This window comes from Stegostoma tigrinum, chromosome 2 (assembly GCF_030684315.1).
Source record: "Stegostoma tigrinum isolate sSteTig4 chromosome 2, sSteTig4.hap1, whole genome shotgun sequence".
Classification (NCBI taxonomy): domain Eukaryota; kingdom Metazoa; phylum Chordata; class Chondrichthyes; order Orectolobiformes; family Stegostomatidae; genus Stegostoma; species Stegostoma tigrinum.
The window spans coordinates 162,857,961-162,882,658 of NC_081355.1; the positions used below are offsets into that span (position 1 = coordinate 162,857,961).

At 45.6% G+C, this 24,698-nt stretch overlaps 1 protein-coding gene across 1 annotated transcript in view; it reads left to right on the forward strand.

Annotated features, from left to right (window-relative positions):
• Positions 1-24,698, forward strand: part of macf1b (microtubule actin crosslinking factor 1b) — a 271,098-nt gene that overhangs the window by 222,610 nt on the left and 23,790 nt on the right. Inside the window, exons 21-24 of the mRNA XM_059641183.1 lie at positions 5,147-5,313; positions 9,210-9,372; positions 13,645-13,799; positions 14,186-14,260. Of these exons, the coding sequence (XP_059497166.1) occupies positions 5,147-5,313; positions 9,210-9,372; positions 13,645-13,799; positions 14,186-14,260 (560 nt within the window). The remainder of the gene's footprint in view (positions 1-5,146; positions 5,314-9,209; positions 9,373-13,644; positions 13,800-14,185; positions 14,261-24,698) is intronic.

Sequence of the window (24,698 nt, forward strand, 5' to 3'; positions counted from 1 at the left end):
TTGTGTCGTCTGCAAACTGGCTGACCCATCCTTCAATCCCCTCATCCAAGTCATTAATAAAAATTACAAACAGTAGAGACCCAAGGACAGAGCCCTGTGGAACCCCACTCACCACTGACTTCCAGGCAGAATATTTTCCTTCTACTACCACTCGCTGTCTTCTGTTGGCCAGCCAATTCTGTATCCAAGCAGCTAAGTTCCCCTGTATCCCATTCCTCCTGACCTTCTGAATGAGCCTACCATGGGGAACCTTATCAAATGCCTTACTGAAGTCCATATACACCACATCCACAGCTCGACCCTCATCAACTTTTCTAGTCACATCCTCAAAAAACTCGATAAGGTTTGTAAGGCATGACCTACCCCTCACAAAGCCGTGTTGACTGTATTTGATCAAGCCATGCTCTTCCAGATGGTCATAAATTTGATTGGAACCTGCTTCGAGCACTAGATTTGAATGGAGCTGTATTTGTAAGGTGTGTTCAGGAGGGTTTCCTAACGCAGTACGTTGACAGGCCGATGAGGGGAGAGGCCATTCTAGACTTGGTGCTCGGAAACGAGCCGGGGCAGGTATCAGATCTTGTGGTGGGAGAGCATTTTGGTGATAGTGACCATAACTGCCTCACATTCTACATAGCTATGGAGAAGGAGAGGATTAGGCAAAATGGGAGGATATTTAACTGGGGAAGAGGAAACTATGACGCGATTAGACACGAGTTAGGAAACATGGACTGGGAGCAATTTTTCCATGGTAAGGGAACTATAGACATGTGGAGATGGTTTAAGGAACAGTTGTTGCGAGTGATGAGTAAATATGTCCCTCTGAGACAGGCAAGAAGCGGTAAGATAAAGGAACCTTGGATGACGAGAGCGGTGGAGCTTCTTGTGAAAAGGAAGAAGGTAGCTTACTTAAGGTGGAGGAAGCTAGGGCCAAGTTCAGCTAGAGAGGATTACAGGCAGGCAAGGAAGGAGCTCAAAAAAGGTCTGAGGAGAGCCAGGAGGGGGCACGAGAAAGGCTTGGCAGAACAGATTAGGGAGAACACAAAGGCATTTTACACTTATGTGAGGAATAAGAGAATGGTCAAAGAAAGAGTAGGGCCGATCAGGGATAGCATAGGGAACTTGTGTGTGGAGCCTGAGGAGGTAGGGGAAGCCCTTAATAAGTTTTTTGCTTCTGTCTTTATGAAAGAAACGAACTTTGTAGTGAATGAAACCTTTGAAGAGCAGGTGTGCATGCTGGAATGGATAGAGATAGAGGAAGCTGATGTGCTGAAAATTTTGTCAAACATTAAGATTGAAAAGTCGCCAGGCCCGGACCAGATTTGTCCTCGGCTGCTTTGGGAAGCGAGAAATGAAATTGCTTCGCCACTTGTGAAGATCTTTGCATCCTCGCTCTCCACTGGAGTCGTACCTGAGGACTGGAGAGAGGCAAATGTAATTCCTCTCTTCAAGAAAGGAAATAGGGAAATCCCCGGCAATTACAGACCAGTAAGTCTCACGTCTGTCGTCTGCAAGGTGTAAGAAAGGATTGTGAGGGATAGGATTTATGACCATCTGGAGGAGCATGGCTTGATCAAATACAGTCAACACGGCTTTGTGAGGGGTAGGTCATGCCTCACAAACCTTATCGAGTTTTTTGAGGATGTGACTAGAAAAGTTGATGAGAGTCGAGCTGTGGATGTGGTGTATATGGACTTCAGTAAGGCATTTGATAAGGTTCCCCATGATAGGCTCATTCAGAAGGTCAGGAGGGATGGGATACAGGGGAACTTAGCTGCTTGGATACGGAATTGGCTGGCCAACAGAAGACAGCGAGTGGTAGTAGAAGGAAAATATTCTGCCTGGAAGTCAGTGGTGAATGGGGTTCCACAGGGCTCTGTCCTTGGGCCTCTACTGTTTGTAGTTTTTATTAATGACTTGGATGAGGGGATTGAAGGATGGGTCAGCAAGTTTGCAGACGACACAAAGGTCGGAGGTGTTGTTGACAGTATAGAGAGCTGTTGTAGGCTGCAGCGGGACATTGACAGGATGCGGCGATGGGCTGAGAGGTGGCAGATGGAGTTCAACCTGGATAAATGCGAGGTGATGCATTTTGGAAGGTCGAATTTGAAAGCTGAGTACAGGATTAAGGATAGGATTCTTGGCAGTGTGGAGGAACAGAGGGATCTTGGTGTGCAGATACATAGATCCTTTAAAATGGCCACCCAAGTGGACAGGGTTGTTAAGAAAGCATATGGTGTTTTGGCTTTCATTAACAGGGGGATTGAGTTTAAGAGTCGTGAGATCTTGTTGCAGCTCTATAAAGCTTTGGTTAGACCGCACTTGGAATACTGCGTCCCGTTCTGGTCGCCGTATTATAGAAAGATGTGGATGCTTTGGAGAGGGTTCAGAGGAGGTTTACCAGGATGCTGCCTGGACTGGAGGGCTTATCTTATGAAGAGAGGTTGACTGAGCTTGGTCTCTTTTCATTGGAGAAAAGGAGGAGGAGAGGGGACCTGATTGAGGTATACAAGATAATGAGAGGCATAGATAGAGTTGATAGCCAGAGACTATTTCCCAGGGCAGAAATGGCTAGCACGAGGGGTCATAGTTTTAAGCTGGTTGGTGGAAAGTATAGAGGGGATGTCAGAGGCGGGTTCTTTACACAGAGAGTTGTGAGAGCATGGAATGTGTTGCCAGCATCAGTTGGGGAAGCAAGGTCATTGGGGTCATTTAAGAGACTGCTGGACATGCATATGGTCACAGAAATTTGAGGGTGTATACATGAGGATCAATGGTCGGCACTACATTGTGGGCTGAAGGGCCTGTTCTGTGCTGTACTGTTCTATGTTCTATGTTCTATGTTCTATGCCCTTCCACCTTCAGAGATGTATTGTCAAACACTTCAAGTCTTTTTGTTTCACAGAACATTCTCGTGCCCTGTTGTACATTAAGTACTTCTCTGTTAAATTACTCCTTGCAAAGTATATTGTCTCATCTTTTTCAGGGTTAAATCACACCTGCCACTTATCTCCCATGTGACCATCCATCTCTACCTTCTTATAGCCCAAGACACTTAACCTCACTCTTCACCACCTGACCAATCTTTGTATCGTCCACACTATTTCAACGCCTAACACAGTCACCTAAGTCATTTATGTAAATGACAAAGAACAGGTTGATACATGTTACTGTATACTGGTTTCCAGTCACTAAAGTTGCCTTCTGTCAGTACTGTCTGTCTCCTACAACTGAGACAGTTTTGAATCCACTTTATCAAATGACCCTGTATCCCATCTGTATTTGCCTTCTTGATAAACCTCCTCTGTGAGACCTTGTCCAGAGCCATTGGTGAAATCCATGTAAACTATATCAACTGTACTACCCTCATCTCCACACCTGACCACCACCTCAAAAAATTCAATCAAATTTGTTTGACATGACCTTGCTCTGAGGAAGCCATGCTGACTATTCCTGATCATGTCCTGCCTTTCCAAATGGAGATAGATGCTCTCTTTCAGAATTTTCTCCAATATTTTCCTGACCACCGACATGAAACTCACTGGTCTATCATTCTTTGGGTTATGTCAATAACTCTTCTTAAATATCAGAACCACATTAACTGTTCTCAAGTCCTCTGGCACAACCCCCGACAGCTAGAGAAGTAATCTACACCTTTGCCTATTCCGTCAGCCTGAGACTCAATTCATCTGGACCTGGAGATTTGTCTGTCTTTAAGTTTGCCAACATCTCCAATACTTTGTCCTTCCCCACATCAATTTATTTAAGCTCCTTGCAGTTTTCCCCCACCCCACTCCAGTTGCATACCTTCGTCGTCATATTCTTGGGTGAAGATGGATATGAAGTATTGATTCAACACTTGACCAATATCCTCTGGCTCCACCCATAGATTACCCTCTTGATTCCTAATGGGCCCCTACTCTTTCCCTGGTTAACAAAGAACAAAGAAAATTACAGCATAGGAACAAGCCCTTCAGCCCTTCAAGCCTGTGCCGATCCAAATCCTCTGTCTAAACTTGTCGCCTTTTTTCCATGGATCTGTATCTCTCTGCTCCCTGCCCATTCATGTATCTGTCTGGATCCATCTTAAATGACGCTATCATGCCCACCTCTACCACCTCCGCTGGCAATGTGTTCCAGGCACCCACCACCCTCTGCTTAAAGAACTTTCCATGCATATCTCCCTTAAGCTTTTGCCCTCTCACTTTGAACTCATGACCCCTAGTAATTGAGTCCACCACTCTGGGAAAAAGCTTCTTACTATCCACCCTGTCTCTATATCTCATGATTTTGCAGACCTCTATCAGGTCCCCCTTCAACCTTTGTCTTTCTAATGAAAATAATCCTAATCTACTCAACCTCTCTTCATAGCTAGCACCCTCCATACCAGGCAACATCCTGGTGAACCTCCTCTGCACCCTCTCCAAAGCGTCCACACCCTTTTGGTAATGTGGCGACCAGAACTGTACGCAGTATTCCAAATGTGGCCGAACCAAAGCCCTATACAACTACAACATGACCTGCCATCTCTTGTACTCAATACCCCGTCCAATGAAGGAAAGCATGCCGTATGTCTTCTTGACCACCCTGTTGACCTGCGTTGTCACCTTCAGGGAACAATGGACCTGAACACCCAGATCTCTCTTTGCTTCCATTTTCCCCAGGACTTTTCTATTTACCACTTATCCACACCCTGTTGATATTCTTACAGAATATATTGGGATTTTCCCTAATTTATCAGCCAGAACTTTCTTATATCCCCTCTTGGTTTTCCAAATTGCTCTCTTATGCTCCATCCTGCACTTTATGTACTCTATTAATATCTCCGGCCACCCATGGCTCTCTGGGCTTCTTACATCTTCCTAACATCCTGGAGGGAATACGTTGGAATTGTACCCCGTGTCAGCAACACCATCACCCCGGGTTTCAGGCTTAGTTCTCCTTTGACAGCGCCATTCTGCTGTTGCCTTCTGTTCTCTTTCTGCCCGCCCCCTCCATTCACTATTTACTTGAGTAGGAGGTCCCCGTGATTCTGTTCCATCGGAAGGCTGTTGTTGATGAGGTTTAATTCTGTTTGTGTTATGGTTGGTGATGGAGATAGAGGAATGTTTAAGGTCTGTCTTTGATGTGTTCTGTTGTGTTCCAGAGCAGGGCCACTGTTTGGGATCTCAACTCTACCTTCCTCTAAGGGCTGACTCCTCAGATGCTGTGAGCCCTCTAGTTGCCCACCTCTTGGAAAGGTGGAAGCAGTTGTGGGCACAAGTGTTGGACAGACAGGCCCAACTGCAGGAGAAAGCCCACAGACTTTATGAGGTGAGCACAGGTTGCCTTGAAACCAGGTCCAAATATGAAGCACAGACATACACATTATCCATGCAAGGGGGCACAGCATCCCTCAAAATCATTCAGAACTTGAAGAATATTTTGGCTGATGTGCCCAAGCTCCAAAGATCTGAACGTTTTTCTTTTACCCTGTTGGAGCAAATCGCTGCAGATGCTGGAATCTATATTGAAAACAAAAATGCTGGAAATCACAGCGGGTCAGGCAGCATCAATGGTGGGAGAGCAAGCTAATGTTTTGAGTCTAGATAACTCCTCATCAGAGCTGAAGTGAAATGTGGAAAAGGCAGCATTTAAGCAGTGTTATGGTTAGTGTGGGGGAGCAGGGGTTGATGAGGAGGGGATGTAGGAGACTTGGGGGACGAAGTACATCAATAGCTCAGATAAAGTGATCCGAATATAAGAACAGCAGGACAATGGTGTGTCTAACTGCCAGGCTAGAAAGATAGTCCTAATGTGGTGGGTGAAGCGGAGAAAGGTCATGTTGAGAGAGAATGCAGTAAGTAAAGCTAAAAGAAAGGGAAGAAATGGGGGTGGGTTCACAATCTGAAGCTGTTGAACTCAATATTAAGTCCAGAAGGCTATAAACTGCTTAGTTTGAAGATGATATGTTGCACCTCCAGTTTGCATTGTGATTCACTGGAGCACTGCAGCATGCTGAGGACAGACACATGGAGCATGCGAGCAGGATATTGTGTTAATGGCTATGGGAAGGTCAGGCTCATATTTGCTCACAGGCCGGAGGTGTTCTGCAAAACGCTAACCCAGCCTGCATTTGGTTTCTCCAATGTAGAGTAGGGGACAGTGGCTACAAAACACTGAGTTGGCGGACGCCCAGGTAACTATTTGGGCCTTTAGATGGTGAGCAGGGAAGAGGGGAAGAGGGCAGGTGTTGCACCTTTTGAGGTTACATGGGAAGGGGGTTGGCGTTGGTGGTCGAAGAATGGACTAGGGTTTTCCGGATGAAGTGGTTCCTGTGAAATTCGGACAAGCTGATTGAACAGAAAAATGTGTTTGCTTTTGGCATTCTGCTGGAGTTTCTGAAATGGCGGAGAATGATCCTTTGAATGTGGAGGCTGGTGGGATGGAAAGAGAGGGCAAGGGCGACCTGATCATGCTGCTGTGAGTAATAAAGAATAAAGAAGAACAAAGAAAATTACAGCACTGGAACAGGCCCTTCAGCCCTCCAAGCCTGCGCCGATCCAGATCCTCTGTCTAACCTGTCATCTATTTTCTAAGTGTCTGTATCTCTTTGCTCCCTGCCCATCCATGTACCTGTCCAGGTACATCTTAAAAGACACTATCGTGTCTGCGTCTACCACCTCCACTGGCAACGCATTCCAGGCACCCACCACTTTCCACGCATATCTTCCTTAAACTTTCCTCCTCTCACTTTGAACTCATGGCCTCTAGTAATTGAGTCTCCCATTCTGGGAAAAAGCTTCTTGCTATCCACCCTGTCTATAGCTCTCATGATTTGGTAGACCTAATAGGGAGGAGCAAGGGCAGAAGCGCAGGGATAGATCAGATGGGTTTGAGGACCCTGTCAATCACAATGGGCAGGAAACCATGGTTATAAGAAAAGGAAGCCATGTCAGCAGCACTGTTCTGGAAGGTGGTATCATCCAAACAGATATGACGTAGGCAAAGGAACAGGGAGAATGGGATAGAGTCCTTGCAGGATGTGGGGTGTGAATAGCTGTAGTGAAGGTAGCTGTGGGAGTCAGTGGCTTTGTATTGGATGGCAGTGGACAGTTTATTCCCCAAAATGGAGACAGAGAGAGCAAGGAAAGGAATGGAAGTATGAGAGATGGGCGATGTGAAAGTCATAGAGGCGTGGAAATTGAGGAAAAATGAACAAATTTTTCGAGTTTCAGGTTGGAGCATGAAACAGCACTGAAGCAGCCATCGATGTACCGAAAAGAGAGTTGTGGGAGGGGGCCAGTGCAGGGCTGGAATAAGGATTGTTCCAATACCCCATAATGAGGCAGACATTACTGGGACCAATGCGGCTGCCTCTAGCCATTTCTTTGACTTGGCAGAAATGGGATGAATTAAAGGAGAATTTTGTTCAGTGAGAGAACAAAGCTCAGCCAGGTGGAGAATGGTGATGGATGGGAATTATTCAAGCCTCTGGTCAAGGAAGAAGTTGAAAGCTCTCAGACCATCGTGGTGGGGAATAGAAGTATAGACTGATTGGACATCCATAGTAAACAGGAGGCAGTTAGGGCCAGAGGACTGGAAATTGTCTTTTAAACCTGGTCGGCATGCGCAAGTCAGGCCAAAGGACCTGCTTCAGTCCTGTATGACTCTGTAAGCAAGAGCAGTGGAGGCGTAGAGTGGAACAAGGAGAGAATCACTGAAATCTATAACAGGGTAAACATAGGAGCAGTTCCCAATGACCGAGGGGATCCGCAACCAGGGGGTAACAGTTTAAGGATACAGACTAAATAAAGAGAGAATGGGGAGTCTGTGTAGAATTCACTGCCACAGAAAGCAGCTGAGGCTAAAACACTGAATATTTTCAAGAAGAAGTTGGATAAAGCTCTTACAGCTAAAGCATCATAGAACCACACAATTGTTACTGCATGGAGGGAGGCTATTCAGCCCGTTGTGTGTGCATCAGTTCTCTAACCTAGTGCTAGCCTTTTGCTTCTCCTTACACCCTGCATAACAGCTCTATCCCGATGACTCCCTTAGTGCTAGGGTCTTGGATGTGGGAGGAATTTGTTTGTTGTGTCCAGGAGGGGTTTTAAAACAATATGTCCAACTAGGGAAGGGGCCATTTAGACCTCATAGTTGGGAATGAGCCTGGCCAGGTGATCAAAGTTTCAGTGGGGTAGCATTTCAGGAACAGTGACTATAATTCCACAAGTTTTAAGTTAGCTACGAATAAGGTTAGGAGTAACCCTTGAATGAGACTACTAAAAGGGAAAGCCACCTACCACACTGTTAGGCAGGAATTGGGGAATGTAGATTGGAGGCAGCTGTTTGAGGGTAAATCAATATCTGACATGTAGAAATCTTTTAATAGGACTGTTAGAGTTCAGAACCAGCATGTTCCTTTGAATATGAAGGATAAGGATGCCAAGATTCAGAAAATTTACAATTCAAGAGAAACTGAGAGCTCACAATATCCTAAATGCAGTCTGATCTGAGCCTCATACATCCTCAGCAATACATCTCTGCTCTTGTATCCTAGCCCTCTTGAAATCAATGCTAAGATTACTTTTGCCTTCCTAAACATCAACTAAACCTGCATGTTAACCTTAACAGAATCCCGAACTAGGGCATTTCCTCATTTCCTACCAAAATGCACAACCTCACACATTGACACATTGCATTCCATCTGCCAATTCTTTACGCACCCTCCCAGCCTGTCCAAATCCTTCTGCAGCCTCCCCACTTCCTCAACTCTACCTTGCTCTCCACCTGTCTTTGGGTCACCTGCAAACATACCAACAATGCCCTCAAATCCTTCGACCTATTATAAACTTCAATCAAGTCATTTCCTACTCTTCTAAAGCCAGTGGAAACAAGCCCAGTCTGTCCAACCTCTCCTCATAAGACAACCTGCTCATTCCAGACATCAATCTGTTAAATCCCCTGTAAACTTTCTCCAAAACATTGGACACCTCTGACCCTTTGTATATTTACACATTCTAACCTTTCACTATTTAGGTAATAGTCTGATCCCCTGACTATAAGAGTGTTTTAAGGCACATCATCCTTGAGCAGGTTTAAGGCGCTGAATGGCCCATTCCATGTTGTTTGATTTTGATCATTTTTCATGTAAAACAAAGAAGAATGAAAGAATAAAACAGTGAATAAATGAGTAAGAATTCATCAACCTATGTTGCAAATTTCAGCTCCAAGCGCTGGAGAACTTCAGCTTTAACACATGGAGGAAGCAATACATGCAGTGGATCAGCAGCAAGAAATTCCGGGTGCTGGATATTTTCCGATGTATCGACAAGGATCAAGATGGGCGGATCAGCCAACAGGAATTTATACAAAGTGTTCTTGACTCCAGTGAGTTTACAATGTGGCAATTTCCATGTGTTACAGAAATATCAGTTGAAAACATCCGATCAGAATTAAAATCAAAATTGTAACAGTATGGAAGGAGGTCATTCAACCTATTAGGCCTGCACTCGCTCTCTGAGCATTTTAACTTTGTGCCAATCTCCTGCTTTTACTGTATAACTTTGTACATTGGATAATTATTTGATTACAATCAATGCCCCATCTTTGATGCCTCAACTGATCCTATATCCACCACATTTCCAGGCAGCATATTCCACAACCTAACCACTTACTGAATGAGAGATAATGGGAACTGTAGATGCTGGAGAATCCAAGATAATAAAATGTGAGGCTGGATGAACACAGCAGGCCAAGCAGCATCTCAGGAGCACAAAAGCAAAAGTTTTCAACTGTATCAATTTGCTTCTTTTGCAAATTACTTTAAGACTGTGACCTTTTGCTCGAGGTTGTGCCTGTGACCAGGCTGGGGTGGGTTGGTTGCGGGGAGCTGCTAATCAAACACGATTACTCCTGATGTCTCACTGTCTGACTGAAACATCAGGATAGTCATATTGTTTTAATTTATTGCTGTTGGGGAACAACAGAGACTCCCACCAGGTTTATTAGCTAACCTATTTATCATAGAACATAGAACATAGAACATAGAACAGTACAGCACAGAACAGGCCCTTCAGCCCACAATGTTGTGCCGACCATTGATCCTCATGGATGCACCCTCAAATTTCTGTGACCATATGCATGTCCAGCAGTCTCTTAAATGACCCCAATGACCTTGCTTCCACAACTGCTGCTGGCAACGCATTCCATGCTCTCACAACTCTCTGCGTAAAGAACCTGCCTCTGACATCCCCTCTATACTTTCCACCAACCAGCTTAAAACTATGACCCCTCGTGCTAGCCATTTCTGCCCTGGGAAATAGTCTCTGGCTATCGACTCTATCTATGCCTCTCATTATCTTGTATACCTCAATTAGGTCCCCTCTCCTCCTCCTTTTCTCCAATGAAAAGAGACCGAGCTCAGTCAACCTCTCTTCATAAGATAAGCCCTCCAGTCCAGGCAGCATCCTGGTAAACCTCCTCTGAACCCTCTCCAAAGCATCCACATCTTTCCTATAATAGGGCGCCCAGAACTGGACGCAGTATTCCAAGTGCGGTCTAACCAAAGTTTTATAGAGCTGCAACAAGATCTCACGACTCTTAAACTCAATCCCCCTGTTAATGAAAGCTAAAACACCATATGCTTTCTTAACAACCCTGTCCACTTGGGTGGCCATTTTAAGGGATCTATGTATCTGCACACCAAGATCCCTCTGTTCCTCCACGCTGCCAAGAATCCTATCCTTAATCCTGTACTCAGCTTTCAAATTCGACCTTCCAAAATGCATCACCTCGCATTTATCCAGGTTGAACTCCATCTGCCACCTCTCAGCCCATCTCTGCATCCTGTCAATGTCCCGCTGCAGCCTACAACAGCCCTCTATACTGTCAACGACACCTCCGACCTTTGTGTCGTCTGCAAACTTGCTGACCCATCCTTCAATTCCCTCGTCCAAGTCATTAATAAAAATTACAAACAGTAGAGGCCCAAGGACAGAGCCCTGTGGAACCCCACTCACCACTGACTTCCAGGCAGAATATTTTCCTTCTACTACCACACGCTGTCTTCTGTTGGCCAGCCAATTCTGTATCCAAGCAGCTAAGTTCCCCTGTATCCCATTCCTCCTGACCTTCTGAATGAGCCTTCCATGGGGAACCTTATCAAATGCCTTACTGAAGTCCATATACACCACATCCACAGCTCGACCCTCATCAACCTTACTAGTCACATCCTCAAAAAACTCGATAAGGTTTGTAAGGCATGACCTACCCCTCACAAAGCCGTGTTGACTGTATTTGATCAAGCCATGCTCTTCCAGATGGTCATAAATCTTATCCCTCAGAATCCTTTCTAACACCTTGCAGACGACAGACGTGAGACTTACCGGTCTATAATTGCCGGGGATTTCCCTATTTCCTTTCTTGAAGAGAGGAATTACATTTGCCTCTCTCCAGTCCTCAGGTACGACTCCAGTGGAGAGCGAGGATGCAAAGATCTTCGCAAGTGGCGAAGCAATTGCATTTCTCGCTTCCCAAAGCAGCCGAGGACAAATCTGATCCGGGCCTGGCGACTTGTCAATCTTAATGTTTGACAAAATTTTCAGTACATCAGCTTCCTCTATCTCTATCCATTCCAGCATGCACACCTGCTCTTCAAAGGTTTCATTCACTACACAGTTCGATTCTTTCGTAAAGACAGAAGCAAAAAACTCATTTAGGGCTTCCCCTACCTCCTCAGGCTCCACACACAAGTTCCCTATGCTATCCCTGATCGGCCCTACTCTTTCTTGGACCATTCTCTTATTCCTCACGTAAGTGTAAAATGCCTTTGTGTTTTCCCGGATTCCTTCTGCCAAGCCTTTCTCGTGCCCCCTCCTGGCTCTCCTCAGACCATTTTTGAGCTCCTTCCTTGCCTGCATGTAATCCTCTCTAGCTGAACTTGACCCTAGCTTCCTCCACCTTATGTAAGCTACCTTCTTCCTTTTCACTAGAAGCTCCACCGCTCTCGTCATCCAAGGTTCCTTTATCTTACCCCTTCTTGCCTGTCTCAGAGGGACATATTTACTCATCACTCCCAACAACTGTTCCTTAAACCATCTCCACATGTCTATAGTTCCCTTACCATGGAACAACTGCTCCCAGTCCATGCTTCCTAACTCGTGTCTAATCGCATCATAGTTTCCTCTTCCCCAATTAAATATCCTCCCATTCTGCCTAATCCTCTCCTTCTCCATAGCTATGTAGAATGTGAGGCAGTTATGGTCACTATCACCAAAATGCTCTCCCACCACAAGATCTGATACCTGCCCCGGCTCGTTTCCGAGCACCAAGTCTAGAATGGCCTCTCCCCTCGTCGGCCTGTCAACGTACTGCGTTAGGAAACCCTCCTGAACACACCTTACAAAAACAGCTCCATTCAAATCTTCTGCTCGAAGGAGGTTCCAATCAATATTAGGAAAGTTAAAGTCACCCATTACAACAACCCTACTGCGTCCACACTTTTCCAAAATCTGTCGACCTATGCTTTCTACAATCTCCCTGCTGCTATTGGGGGGCCTGTAGTAAACCCCTAACGAGGTGACTACTCCCTTGCTACTCCCTTGAACAATCTTAGTCTTTAACTAGTGTCAAGACACATCATTAATGACCACCACGCAAAATTAAGCTCCATCCGCATTAGTTCCAAATGCACACACATACCCTACACAGACAGGACAAGCGAGTACAGCAGCTCTACAGAAATATTATGGTTAGGAAAAAAGACAGAAAATAACACCTTTTGGATCTCAAGTCAAAACCACAAGCATGAAATGAGGCGACTTTCTTGTCCCCCCAAAGTTCTTTTGCTTTCCATTGACAAGATCATGTTGCTATTGGCTACAGAGTGATGGAAGATCCTCAGTTCAGGTAGCTGACCAGTTAGACCTAGGTCTTCTATTGATTTGACAGCTCAGTGGACTGAGATAGTGACAGACAGAGCGAGTGAGAGACGTTTCTCTGCTGCCATCTTTCTTTCAACTATAAACAGCTTCAATGTTGGTGGTAAGACAGAAATTACAGACGAGAGTCTGTGGCTAGGTGATGGCAGCATCGCTTCTAGGATTTTTCCCCAAGCTTATTTGTTAAGACATTAAGACCTTAAAACGATTTTATCTCTTTTTAGTTTCCTTTGACCTTTGGTCTCTTCATTTCCAAGATGTCACATGATAAATCCTCCTGAAGCCATGTTTCATATTTCAGTTTCTCATAGCCCATACAGAAATATATAACAAGTGACACTGCCGCGATGCCATCCCTCATTCTTGGCTCTACTGCTTCGCTGTTTTTAATCATCATTCTTATTAAGTATTAATTTATATTATTAACTTAATGCTGAGAAATTGTATTTTTCCCTGAGATCCATTGTAAATTTTCTGAAATTCAATCACCCACTCTGCTAAGTGTGATAGAAACTGTAATGTGGCCCATGCCTGTGAGAAATTTGGACAATCTGAATTAGCTGGTTATGTGAAAAGGAGAAATGTGCAGGCTTACAAGAGGACACAGGAGGATAGGAGTGGATAAGATAGGCTGTATGGCTTTCTCCTGGGCTTTAACTTCTCTGTGGTTTTATGGAAAGAAATGGCATGATCCTAAACATCTGTTCCTGCATTTGCCCAGAATTTCCCACCAGCTCCCTGGAGATGGAAGCAGTTGCTGCAATTTTTGATCTGAATGGGGATGGATTCATTGATTACTATGAGTTTGCCAATGCACTACACCCAAGCAGAGACCATCACCGAAGAACTGAGGATGAAGAAAGGATCGAAGATGAGGTGAGAGGCAATGTTTACTCTCAAGGTGAAAGTATCTGTGACCTCAGAAATAGCAATTAGCTTTTTTACTAGGCCTTTCCCCAAGCTCAAATGGTCAGTTTGGTGCATCTCTGAGCTCAGGCTGCCCTTTAGACTGCTCCTTACTTCCCTTCCAGAGGTCAGCCTTTCCTTTAGGCCTCTCCCTGAACTTAAAGGTTTTTCTACCCTCTTCCCAGAGCGCAACCATATTTGTAGCCACCCCCACTAGCTCAGATGGTTGCTCCCTGGACTCCTCCCAGAATTTGAACCCCAGGCCTTTCCCTGCCTACAGCTAATCAGGACTCCAGTGTCCCGATGCTAGCCTGCAGTGTGCTCTATTATTCGGTACTGAGTTGTCTGTCTTGCAGGTTTGTCGCCAGGTTGCTGAATGTAACTGTGCCCAACGTTTCCAGGTGGAACAGATCAGTGCAAACAGATACCGGGTAGGTATTGCACTCTCAGAGCTCGATGTACTCTGTGGAGGTGGGGGTTTTATATTTGTCATGAGGTGATTATAATACTCAACAAGTCAGATACAAGAGTGAAAATGGGTTTGACGAAAGTGGAGAGGTTCTTCACGGGCAAGGGGGTGAAAGATTATCGAGGGTAGATGAGATTATGGATGTTCAGTGATGATCAGACCAAGCCGTGATCATATTGAATTGCAGGGGCTGAATGGCCTGCTCCTCATTTATTGTACATTCTTATTGAAGGTTTTGGAGTAGATCTATAGCTCGGGTCGTGGGTGTAGAGGTTGGTTGGCTCGCTGAGCTGGTCTATTGTTACGCTGATGTTTCATTATTGTGCTTGGTAACATCCTCAGTGCATCCTCAGTTTCCTGTTGGAGAGGTTCCTTATCCATGTGTCAATTCTGCTGTTGTCATTTTTGTGGGTAAGTGTGGTTAGCTCGTCTTGTGATCTGTCGGCTGATTGGATGGCTTGTTCCATGTCGATTCTCCGTCTTGATTGGTAGCTTCCTGGTATAATGGTTTTTGGCGCATAATTTCTCTGTTGTATTAGTGGAGCCAGTTGTGTGCGTCATTTATAATTACCCTTACCATCTTGCGGCTGTTTTGTTCTGCTATTTTCCGGGCTCATGGTATGTCGATGGGTGGTTTGTACTTCATGCTGCGCGGTAATACCTGGGTCCTGAGGCATCCATGTAGGAAGTTGAGTTGTTTGAGGGTTGCACTCTCTCATTTAGCGTAGTTTTCCCATTTCCTCACCAGTTTGAGCGCCCGTAGGTCGTCAAGGTTTTGGAGTCGATCTGTAGCTCGGGTCGTGGGTGTTGAGGTTGGTTGGCTCGCTGAGCTGGTTTATTGTTCCGCAGATGTTTCATTACCATGTTTGATAACATCCTCAGTGCAGCCTCTGATGAAGTGGCGGTGTGTTTTCCTGCCTGGCTTTTAAACTCTGGGGTCCGTTACGATGGATTGCCTCACTTCCGGTTTCTTCCATAGTGGAATGCATATGGGGTCAAGTTCAATGTGTTTATTAATAGCCTGCTTCGTGGAGTGCCATGCTTCCAGGAATTCCAGGACTAGAACATCACTATACCAGCTACAGACAAAGGGCGCACAACAGTGATAATGAATAAAAAGGACCACATCTCCAAAGCACAAGCACTGCTCACCAACAAGAACACATACCACCCAGTACAAACTGACCTGACACTGCAACTGGGCAACAAAATGTTATACATGCTACAAAGACTTAAACAAACAGGACAGATCAATAAAACAGATTCCTTAAGAATGAAACCTGAAGGAAACAACACACCTCGATTCTACGGCCTCCCTAAAGTGCACAAGCCGGAAGTCCCCCTCAGACCCACAGTCTCCCTACCACGCACTCCATTGCACAGATTAGCCAAAGAACTACAAAGAAGACTCAAGCACCAAGTCAACAAATCACCCCACACCATCCACTCAGCCCAAGAATTCCTCAACTCCATCAAAGACATAAAGATAGAGGACGAAGAGACCATGATATCGCTTGACGTCACTGCCCTAGTCACATCAATAGACATACCGCTAGCAAGGGAAACAGTGACAACACGACTTGAACAAGAACACGACCTCAGTGAAACCATCTCCAAGGACAACATGCTTAACCTACTGGACCTATGCCTGACCACCCGCTTCACTTTCAACGGCCAAACTGACGAGCAACTCAATGGGACATCCATGGGATCGCCTGTCTCCGGACTCATAGCAGAAGCAGTGATGCAAAGACTGGAAAGGGCTGCCCTTCCACAAATCCAACCTAAACTGTGGATATGCTACGTAGACAACTCCTTTGTCATCATTAAACGGACTAAATTAGAAGAGACACACAAACTCATGAACAACACCCTCACCCAGAATAAAATTCACCAGAGAGGAAGAGAACAACAAACAGCTCCTATTCCTAGACGTCATGGTAGAGCGCAAGACAAATGGGGAACTGCAAATGAAAGTACACCAAAAAGCCCCACATACAGACGAGGTATTGAACTTCGACAGTAACCATCCCAGTGCACACAAACGAAGCTGTGTACGAGCACTATTTAAAAGGGCAACAACACATTGCAGCAACACGGAACTACGCCAAGAGGAGGAAGAATACCCCTTCCAAGTGTTCAGGGATAATGGATATCCAAAGAACTGGGTCAGGAGATGCCTACAGGCACAGCATTGCAAAGATTCTACACGCCCCGACACACTCATCGTACTACCGCACATCAGGAACACGTCTGAACTCACCACAAGACTCCTGCGACCGCTGGGCATCAGAGTGGCTCACAAACTCACATCAACCCTACGACAAGTGCTCACCTGAACTAAAGACCCACTCCCCGCCATGGACAGGACCAGTTCCATCTACAAGATACCCTGCAGACATTGCGAGAAACACTACATCGGACAAACAGGAAGGAAACTAACGACAGCAGGACATGGACACCAAGTGGCTACAAAAAGGCACGACAAATACTCACTCATCTCAATCCACATGGACAAGGAGAACCATGACTTGGACTGGGACAGCACCAAGATCCTGGGACAGGTTAGGGAGAGACAGGCACGGGAATTCTGGGAAGCACGGCACTCCACGAGGCAGGCTATTAATAAACAGGGCGGCACAGTGGCTCAGTGGTTAGCACTGCAATCTCACAGCGCCAGGGACCTGGGTTAGATTCCAGCCTCTGTGTGGAGTCTGCACATTCTCCGTGTCTGCGTGGGTTTCCTCCAGGTGCTCCGGTTTCCTCCCACAATCCAAAGATGTGCAGGCTAGGTGGATTTCGCCATGCTAAATTGTCCATAGTGTTCAGGGGTGTGTGGGTTATAGGGGATGGGTCTGGGTGGGATGCTTCAAGGGGCGGTGTGGACTTGTGGGGTCAACGGGCCTGTTTTGACACTGTAGGGAATCTAATCTAAACAGATTGAGCTCGACCACCTGTACATTCCACTATGGAGAAACCCGGAAGTGAGGCATTCCCCCATCGTAACAGACCCCAGAGTTTAAAAACCAGGCGGGAAACCACACCAACGCTTCATCAGAGGCTGCACTGAGGACGTTACCCAGCACGGAAATGAAATGTCTACAGAACAACAAACCAGCTCAGCGAGTCAACCAACCTCAACATTCTTAATCTTCTTATTGTTTAAGATGGCGGTCAAGCACAGAATCCTCACAAGAGGCCCTGCTTCACCAAAATAACAGAAATTTACCATGCAAAAATTAAAAATACAAACTATGGGCTGAATCTTACATTATTTTGTTAAACCGCAAGTTGAGTTTTTTAGAGGATTTTCATCTTTAGGCCTAGAATGTCCTCTGTACAGTCATCGTTAGATTCTTAATTGCAGATTTCTGTTATTAAACTCACATTCTATCATCTACCATGGCAGGGTTCAAATTTGAACATTACCTGGGTCTCTAGACTAATAGCCTAGTGAAACTCACCTTCAAATCACTCCTCCCTCTCCCCCACAAAATCCATACAATTTAACTGTCCATAACTGCATCCAGTTACAGAAAGCCACTCTGTCCCAATGTCAGCCAGACACTGGTACGTTTTCAGGTAAACATGCAGAAGGCACACATAGAGGCACGTGGATATAATCGAATTGTCATTACAGAAACGTGGCAGTATACTGAGCAGGACCGGGAACTGAATATTTCAGAATGCCTAGCATTCAGGAAGTACAGACAAGAAGAAAAAGGAGATGGAGTTGCTCTATGAGGAGGGATGGGCTTTGTACATTAATAACGGAGGGTCTCAGATCAGAAGAACCATGTGTGGAATCTGTTTGGATGAAATCAAAAGCAGCAGGGGGCATCGACTGGAATTATTTATAGACCGCTAAATAGTGGTGGTCGTATGGGGCATGGTATTAACCAGAAGACAGGAGGAACATGTAGCATGGGCCACACAGTTATCATGGGTGACTTCAATCTGTAAATAGACAGAGTGAACCAATGGAATGGTTTCCTGGAGTAGTGTGTTGAAAAGTCTAGGTTCAGCATAATGTAATGAAAAGGGCTAATTAAGAATCTTGTGAAAGAACCTTTAGGGTGGAATGATCACAAAATGATAGAAGGCAGCTCAGAATCAATCACACTGCTGTGGGCCTGGAGTCACATGTAAGGTAGACCAGTAAGAGCAGCAGATTACCTTCCCTAAAGGACATAGTGAACCAGATGGATTTTTGGAACACCTGACAATAGTTATATGGTCATTAATAGTCTAGTGACACCATGAGGCCATCGTCTCCCCACAGTTTGCCCAAAGTCTCTTCACAGGACAATCCCACCATCTCAGGAACAAGTCTGGTGACCCTTTGTTGTACGCTTTCTATGGAAGCTGTAACTTTCCTGAGATTAGTACATCAAAACTGCACACAGTATTCCAAGTGTGGTCTCTTTCATACAGCATTGAAACAGGCCCTTTGGCGCACCATGTCTATGCTGACCAACAAACACCAAACTATGCTAATTCCATTTATCTGGACTTGGTCTATAGTCCTCTATGCCCTGCCCCGTTCCTTAGCACTCCATACGGACCGACCAGTCATTGGATACATCCTTCTCTTATTAGGCCTCCCAAAGTGCATTACCTCACACTTGTCAGGGTTAAAGCCCATCTACCATTGCTCCACCCAATTTACCAGCTGATGAAGGAGAGCATCCTTCTGATGAAGGGTCTAGGTCCGAAACATCAGCTTTTGTGCTCCTGAGATGCTGCTTGGCCTGCTGTGTTCATCCAGCTCCACACTTTGTCTTCTCCCTATCAATACCACCCAGCTTCTGTAGAATGAAGGTAAGATTTCACAAGTACTCCTTTATTCAAATCGTTTTGCAATAAAGGCTGACAGTTCATTAGTCTTCTGAATAACATACTGCACCTGCATGTTCACCTTCAGTGATTTATCAACAATTACACCTATGACCCTTTGTAAATTGACACTTTCTAAACTCATAGTGCTGGAGAAATACTCTGCATATCTGTTTCTCCGACCAAAGTGGACTACCTCACATCTTGCCACATTATATTACATCCTCCATATCTTTGCCCAATCACTAAAGCCTGTGAGAATGACAGCCCATGATATCAAGACCACATTTGACAGAGTGTGGCATCAATGACCCTGCCAAAAGATTAGATTCCCTACACCGTGGAAACAGGCCCTTTGGCCCAACAAGTCCACACCGTCCCGTGAAGCACCCCACCCAAACCCAGCCCCCTATAACTCACACACCCCTGAACACTGGGCAATTTAGCATGGCCAATCCACCTAACTTGCACATCTTTGGACTGTGGGAGGAAACCGGAGCACCCGGAGGAAACCCATGCAGACATGGAGAGAATGTGCAAACTCCACACAGACAGTTGTCCAAGGTTGGAATCGAACCCAGGTCCCTGGTTCAGGTGCTGCGAGGCTGCAGTGCAAACCACTGAGCCACCGTGCCAACCTACTAGAATTAATGGGTATCAGGGACAAACTCTCCGGTGGTTGGAGTTAGACCTGACACATAGGAAGATGGTGGTGGTTGTTGGAGGTCAATCATCTCAGCTCCAGGACATCTCTGCAGGAGTTCCTCAGGGTAGTGTCCTCGGCCCAACCATCAGGGATGGGAACAAAGATACAGATCAAAGGATGGGGTAGCCGGTGTATAGGCAGATACAACACACTGAAAATCTGTGAGGATGGGTAAGCAGTTGATAGGGCAAAGTTGCAGGCAGTGTGACGGGTTGAAGTGTGTCTACTTCAGTGCAAGAAGTGTCAGGAATAAGGGTGGCAAACTTAGCGCATGGATCAATACTTGGAACTACTGTTGTGGCCATTATAGAGACTTCAATAACATAGGTGCAGGAATGGTTGTTTGATGTTCTGGGGTAGAGATGTTTCAGAAGAAATAGGGAGCGAGGTAAAAGAGGTGGGGGAGTGGCATTGCGAATTGGGGATGGTATCACAGCTGCAGAAAGGGAGGATGGTTTCTTCACTGAGTCAGTATGGGTGGGAGTCAGAAACAGGAAAGGAGCAGTCACTTTACTGGGAGTTTCCTATAGAACCGCGCCCCCCCCCACCACCACCAATGGCAACAGAGACACTGAGGAACAGATTGGGAGACAGGTTGTGGAAAGGTACACAGGTAACAGGGTTGTTGTCATGGATGACTTCAACTTCCCGAATATAGACGGGAACCTCTGAAGTGCAAATAGCTTGGATGGAGCAGATTTAGTCAGGTGCGTCCAGGATGATTTCAAACTCAGTATGTAGATAGGCCAAATAGAGGGGAGGCCATATTGGATTTGGTGCTTAGCAACAAACTAGGCCTGGTGTCAGATCTCTTGGTGGGAGAGCATTTTGGTGATCGTGATCATAAATCCCTTGCCATTAATATCGTCATGGAGAGGGATAGGAACAGACAATATGGGAAAATATTTAATTGGGGGAAGGGCAATTACAATGCTATTAGATAAGAACTAAATGAATATTCACTAAATGAATATTTTTCAACAGTATTCACTCTAGAAAACGACAATGTTGTCGAGGAGAATACTGAGATACAGGCTACTTGACTAGGTGAGATTGAGGTTCACAAGGAAGAGGTATTAGAAATCCTTCAGAGGGTGAAGATAGATAAGTCCCCTGGGCGAGATGGGATTTATCTTAGGATCCTCTGGGAAGCCAGGGAGCAGATTGCCGAGCCTTTGGCATTTATCTTTAACTCGTCTTTGTCTACAGGAATAGGGCCAGACGACTGGAGGATAGCAAATGTTAGTGAGTTTGAGAAGATTTGTAGCTCAGGTTGAGGTTCTGGATGTGAGTTTGCTCGCTGAGCTGGAAGGTTCGTTTTCAGACGTTTTGTCACCATTCTAGGTAACATCATCAGTGAGCCTCCGACAAAGCGCTGGTGTTATGTCCCGCTTTCTATTTATCTGTTTAGGTTTCCTTGGGTTGGTGATGTCATTTCCTGTTCTTTTTCTCAGGGGATGGTAGATTGGCTCCAAATCAATGTGTTTGTTGATGGAGTTCCGGTTGGAATGCCATGCTTCTAGGAATTCTCGTGCATGTCTCTGTTTGGCTTGTCCTAGGATGGATGTGTTGTCCTAATCAAAGTGGTGTCCTTCCTCAGCTGTACATAAGGATACGAGTGATAGTGGATCATGTCGTTTTGTGGCCAGTTGATGTTCATGTATCCTGGTGGCTAGCTTCCTGCCTGTTTGTCCAATGTAGAGTTTGTCACAGTTCTTGCAAGGAATTTTGTAGATGATGTTCATTTTGTTTGTTGTCTGTATAGGGTCTTTTAAGTTCATTAGCTGCTGCTTTAGTGTGTTGGTGGGTTTGTGGGCTACCCTGATGCCAAGAGGTCCGAGTAGTCTGGCAGTCATTTCAGAAATGTCTTTGATGTAGGGGAGAGTGGTCATGGCTTCTGAGCCTGTTTTGTCTGTTTGTTTGGGTTTGTTGCTGAGAAATCGGCGGACTGTGTTCATAGGGTACCCATTCTTTTTGAATACGCTGTATAGGTGATTTTTCTCTGCTCTGCGCAGTTCCTTTGTGCTGCAGTGTGTGGTGGCTCATTGGAATAATGTTCTAATGCAGCTTCGTTTGTGGGTGTTGGGACGGTTGCTCCTGTAGTTCAGTATTTGGTCCGTATGTGTTGTTTTCCTGTAGACGCTGGTTTGAAGTTCCCCGTTGGCTGTTCGCTCTACTGTGACAACTAGGAATGGCAGTTTGTTGTTGTTTTCCTCCTCTTTTGTGAATGTTATGCCAGTAAAGGGTATTATTGATGGTCTTGAAGGTTTCCTCTAATTTGTTTTGTTTAGTGATGACAAAGGTGTCATCGACATAGCGGACCCAAAGTTTGGGTTGGATGATTGGCAGAGCTGTTTGTTCGAGTCTCTGCATTACTGCCTCTGCTAAGAGCCCTCATATCGGATAGCAAATGTGGTTCCCCTGTTCAAGAAGGGGAGTAGAGACAACCCTGGTAATTATAGACCAGTGAGCCTTACCTCAGTTGTTGGTAAAGTGTTGGAAAAGGTTATCAGGGATAGGATTTATAACCATCTAGAAAAGAATAAATTGATTAGGGATAGTCAGCACGGTTTTGTGAAGGGTAGGTCATGCCTCACAAACCCTATCGAGTTCTTTGCGAAGGTGGCCAAACAGGTAGATGAGAGTAAACCGGTTGATGTGGTGTATATGGATTTCAGCAAGGCGTTCGATAAGGTTCCCCACAGTAGGCTATTGTCAAAATGCAGAGGAATGGAATTGTGGGAGATATAGCAGTTTGGATCAGAAATTGGCTTGCTGAAAGAAGACAGAGGGTGGTGGTTGATGGGAAATGTTCATCCTGGAGACCAGTTACTAGTGGTGTACCGCAAGGGTCGGTGTTGGGTCCACTGCTATTTGTCATTTTTATAAATGACCTGGATAAGGGCGTAGAAGGATGGGTTAGTAAATTTGCAGATGACACTAATGTCGGTGGAGTTGTGGATAGTGACGAAGGATGCTGTAGGTTGCAGAGAGACATAGATAAGCTGCAGAGCTGGCAAATGGAGTTTAATGCAGACAAGTGTGAGGTGATGCACTTTAGTAGGAGTAACCGGAAGGCAAAGTACTGGGCTAATGGTAAGATTCTTGATAGTGTAGATGAGCAGAGAGATCTCGGTGTCCATGTACACAGAGCCTTGAAAGTTGCCACCCAGGTTGACAGGGCTGTTAAGAAGGCATACAGTAGTTTAGCTTTTATTAATAGAGGGATCGAGTTCCAGAACCAAGAGGTTATGGTGAAGCTGTACAAAACTCTGGTGCGGCCGCACTTGGAGTATTGTGTACAGTTCTAGTCACCGCATTATAAGAAGGATGTGGAAGCTTTGGAAAGGGTGCAGAGGAGATTTACTAGGATGTTGCCTGGTATGGAGGGAAGGTCTTACGAGGAAAGGCTGAGGGACTTGAGGCTGTTTTCGTTAGAGACAAGAAATTTGAGAAGTGACTGAATTGAAACATATAAAATAATCAGAGGGTTAGATAGGGTGGATAGGGAGAGCCTTTTTCCTAGGATGGTGACGGCAAGCACGAGGGGGCATAGCTTTAAATTGAAGAATGAAAGATATAGGACAGATGTCAGAGGTAGTTTTTTTACTCAGAGAGTAGTAAGGGAATGGAACGCTTTGCCTGCAACGGTAGTAGATTCGCCACCTTTAGGTACATTTAAGCCGTCATTGGACGAGCATATGGACGTACATGGAATATTGTAGGTTAGATGGGCTTGAGATCGGTATGACAGGTCGGCACAACATCGAGGGCCGAAGTGCCTGTACTGTGCTGTAATGTTCTATGTTCTATGTTCTATGTAACTGTGGTGCATAAAGTGGGAACAGATGTTCTCAGGGAAATGCACAACAGAAATGTGGAGGTTGCTTAGGGAGCAGTTGCTAAAAGTACTGGATAGGCTTGTCCCACTGAGACAAGAAAAGGGATGGTAAGGTGAAGGAACCTTGGATGAAACGATATGTGGAACACCTAGTCAAGAGGAAGAAGGAAACTTGCTTAAGGTTGACGAAGCAAGGATCAGACAGAGCTCTGGAGGGCTACACGATAGCCAGGAAGGAACTGAAGAACGGACTTAGGAAAGCTAGAAAGGGAACATATTCCGCTTGGGAACCCTGTAGCCCAATGGTATCAATACGGACTTCACAAGCTTCAAAATCTCCCCTCCCCCCACTGCATCCCACCAGCCCAGCTCATCCCCTACCCCCACTGCATCACAAAACCAGCCCAGCTCATCCCCGCCTCCCTAACCTGTTCTTCCTCTCACCTATCCCCTCCTCCCACCTCAAGCCACTCCTCCATTTCTCACCTTCCAACCTCATCCCGCCTCCTTGACCTGTCCGTCCTCCCCAGACTGACCTATCCCCTCCCTACCTCCCCACCTATACTCTCCTCTCCACCTATCTTCTCCTCTATCCATCTTCGGTTCACCTCCCCCTATTTATTTCAGAACCCTCTCCCCATCCCCCTCTCTGATGAAGAGTCTAAGCCCAAAACGTCAGCTTTTGTGCTCCTGAGATGCTGTTTGGCCTGCTGTGTTCATCCAGCTTCACACTTCGTTATCTATTAAAAAACCTTGGCTGGTAGGATTATGGAAAACCCGAAGGCATTCTATGCTGATGTGAGGAACAAGAGGATGGCCAGAGTGAGGGACAGTGGAGGGACTTGTGCGCGGAGCAAGAGGAGGTAGGGGAGGTCCTTAATGAATACTTTGCTTCAGTATTTACCAGCGAGAGGGACCTTGTCATTTGTGAGGACAGCATGCAGCAGGCCGATAGGCCAAACAGGTTGATGTTAGGAAGGAGGATGTGCTAGAAATTTTGAAAAACAGGTGGATGGA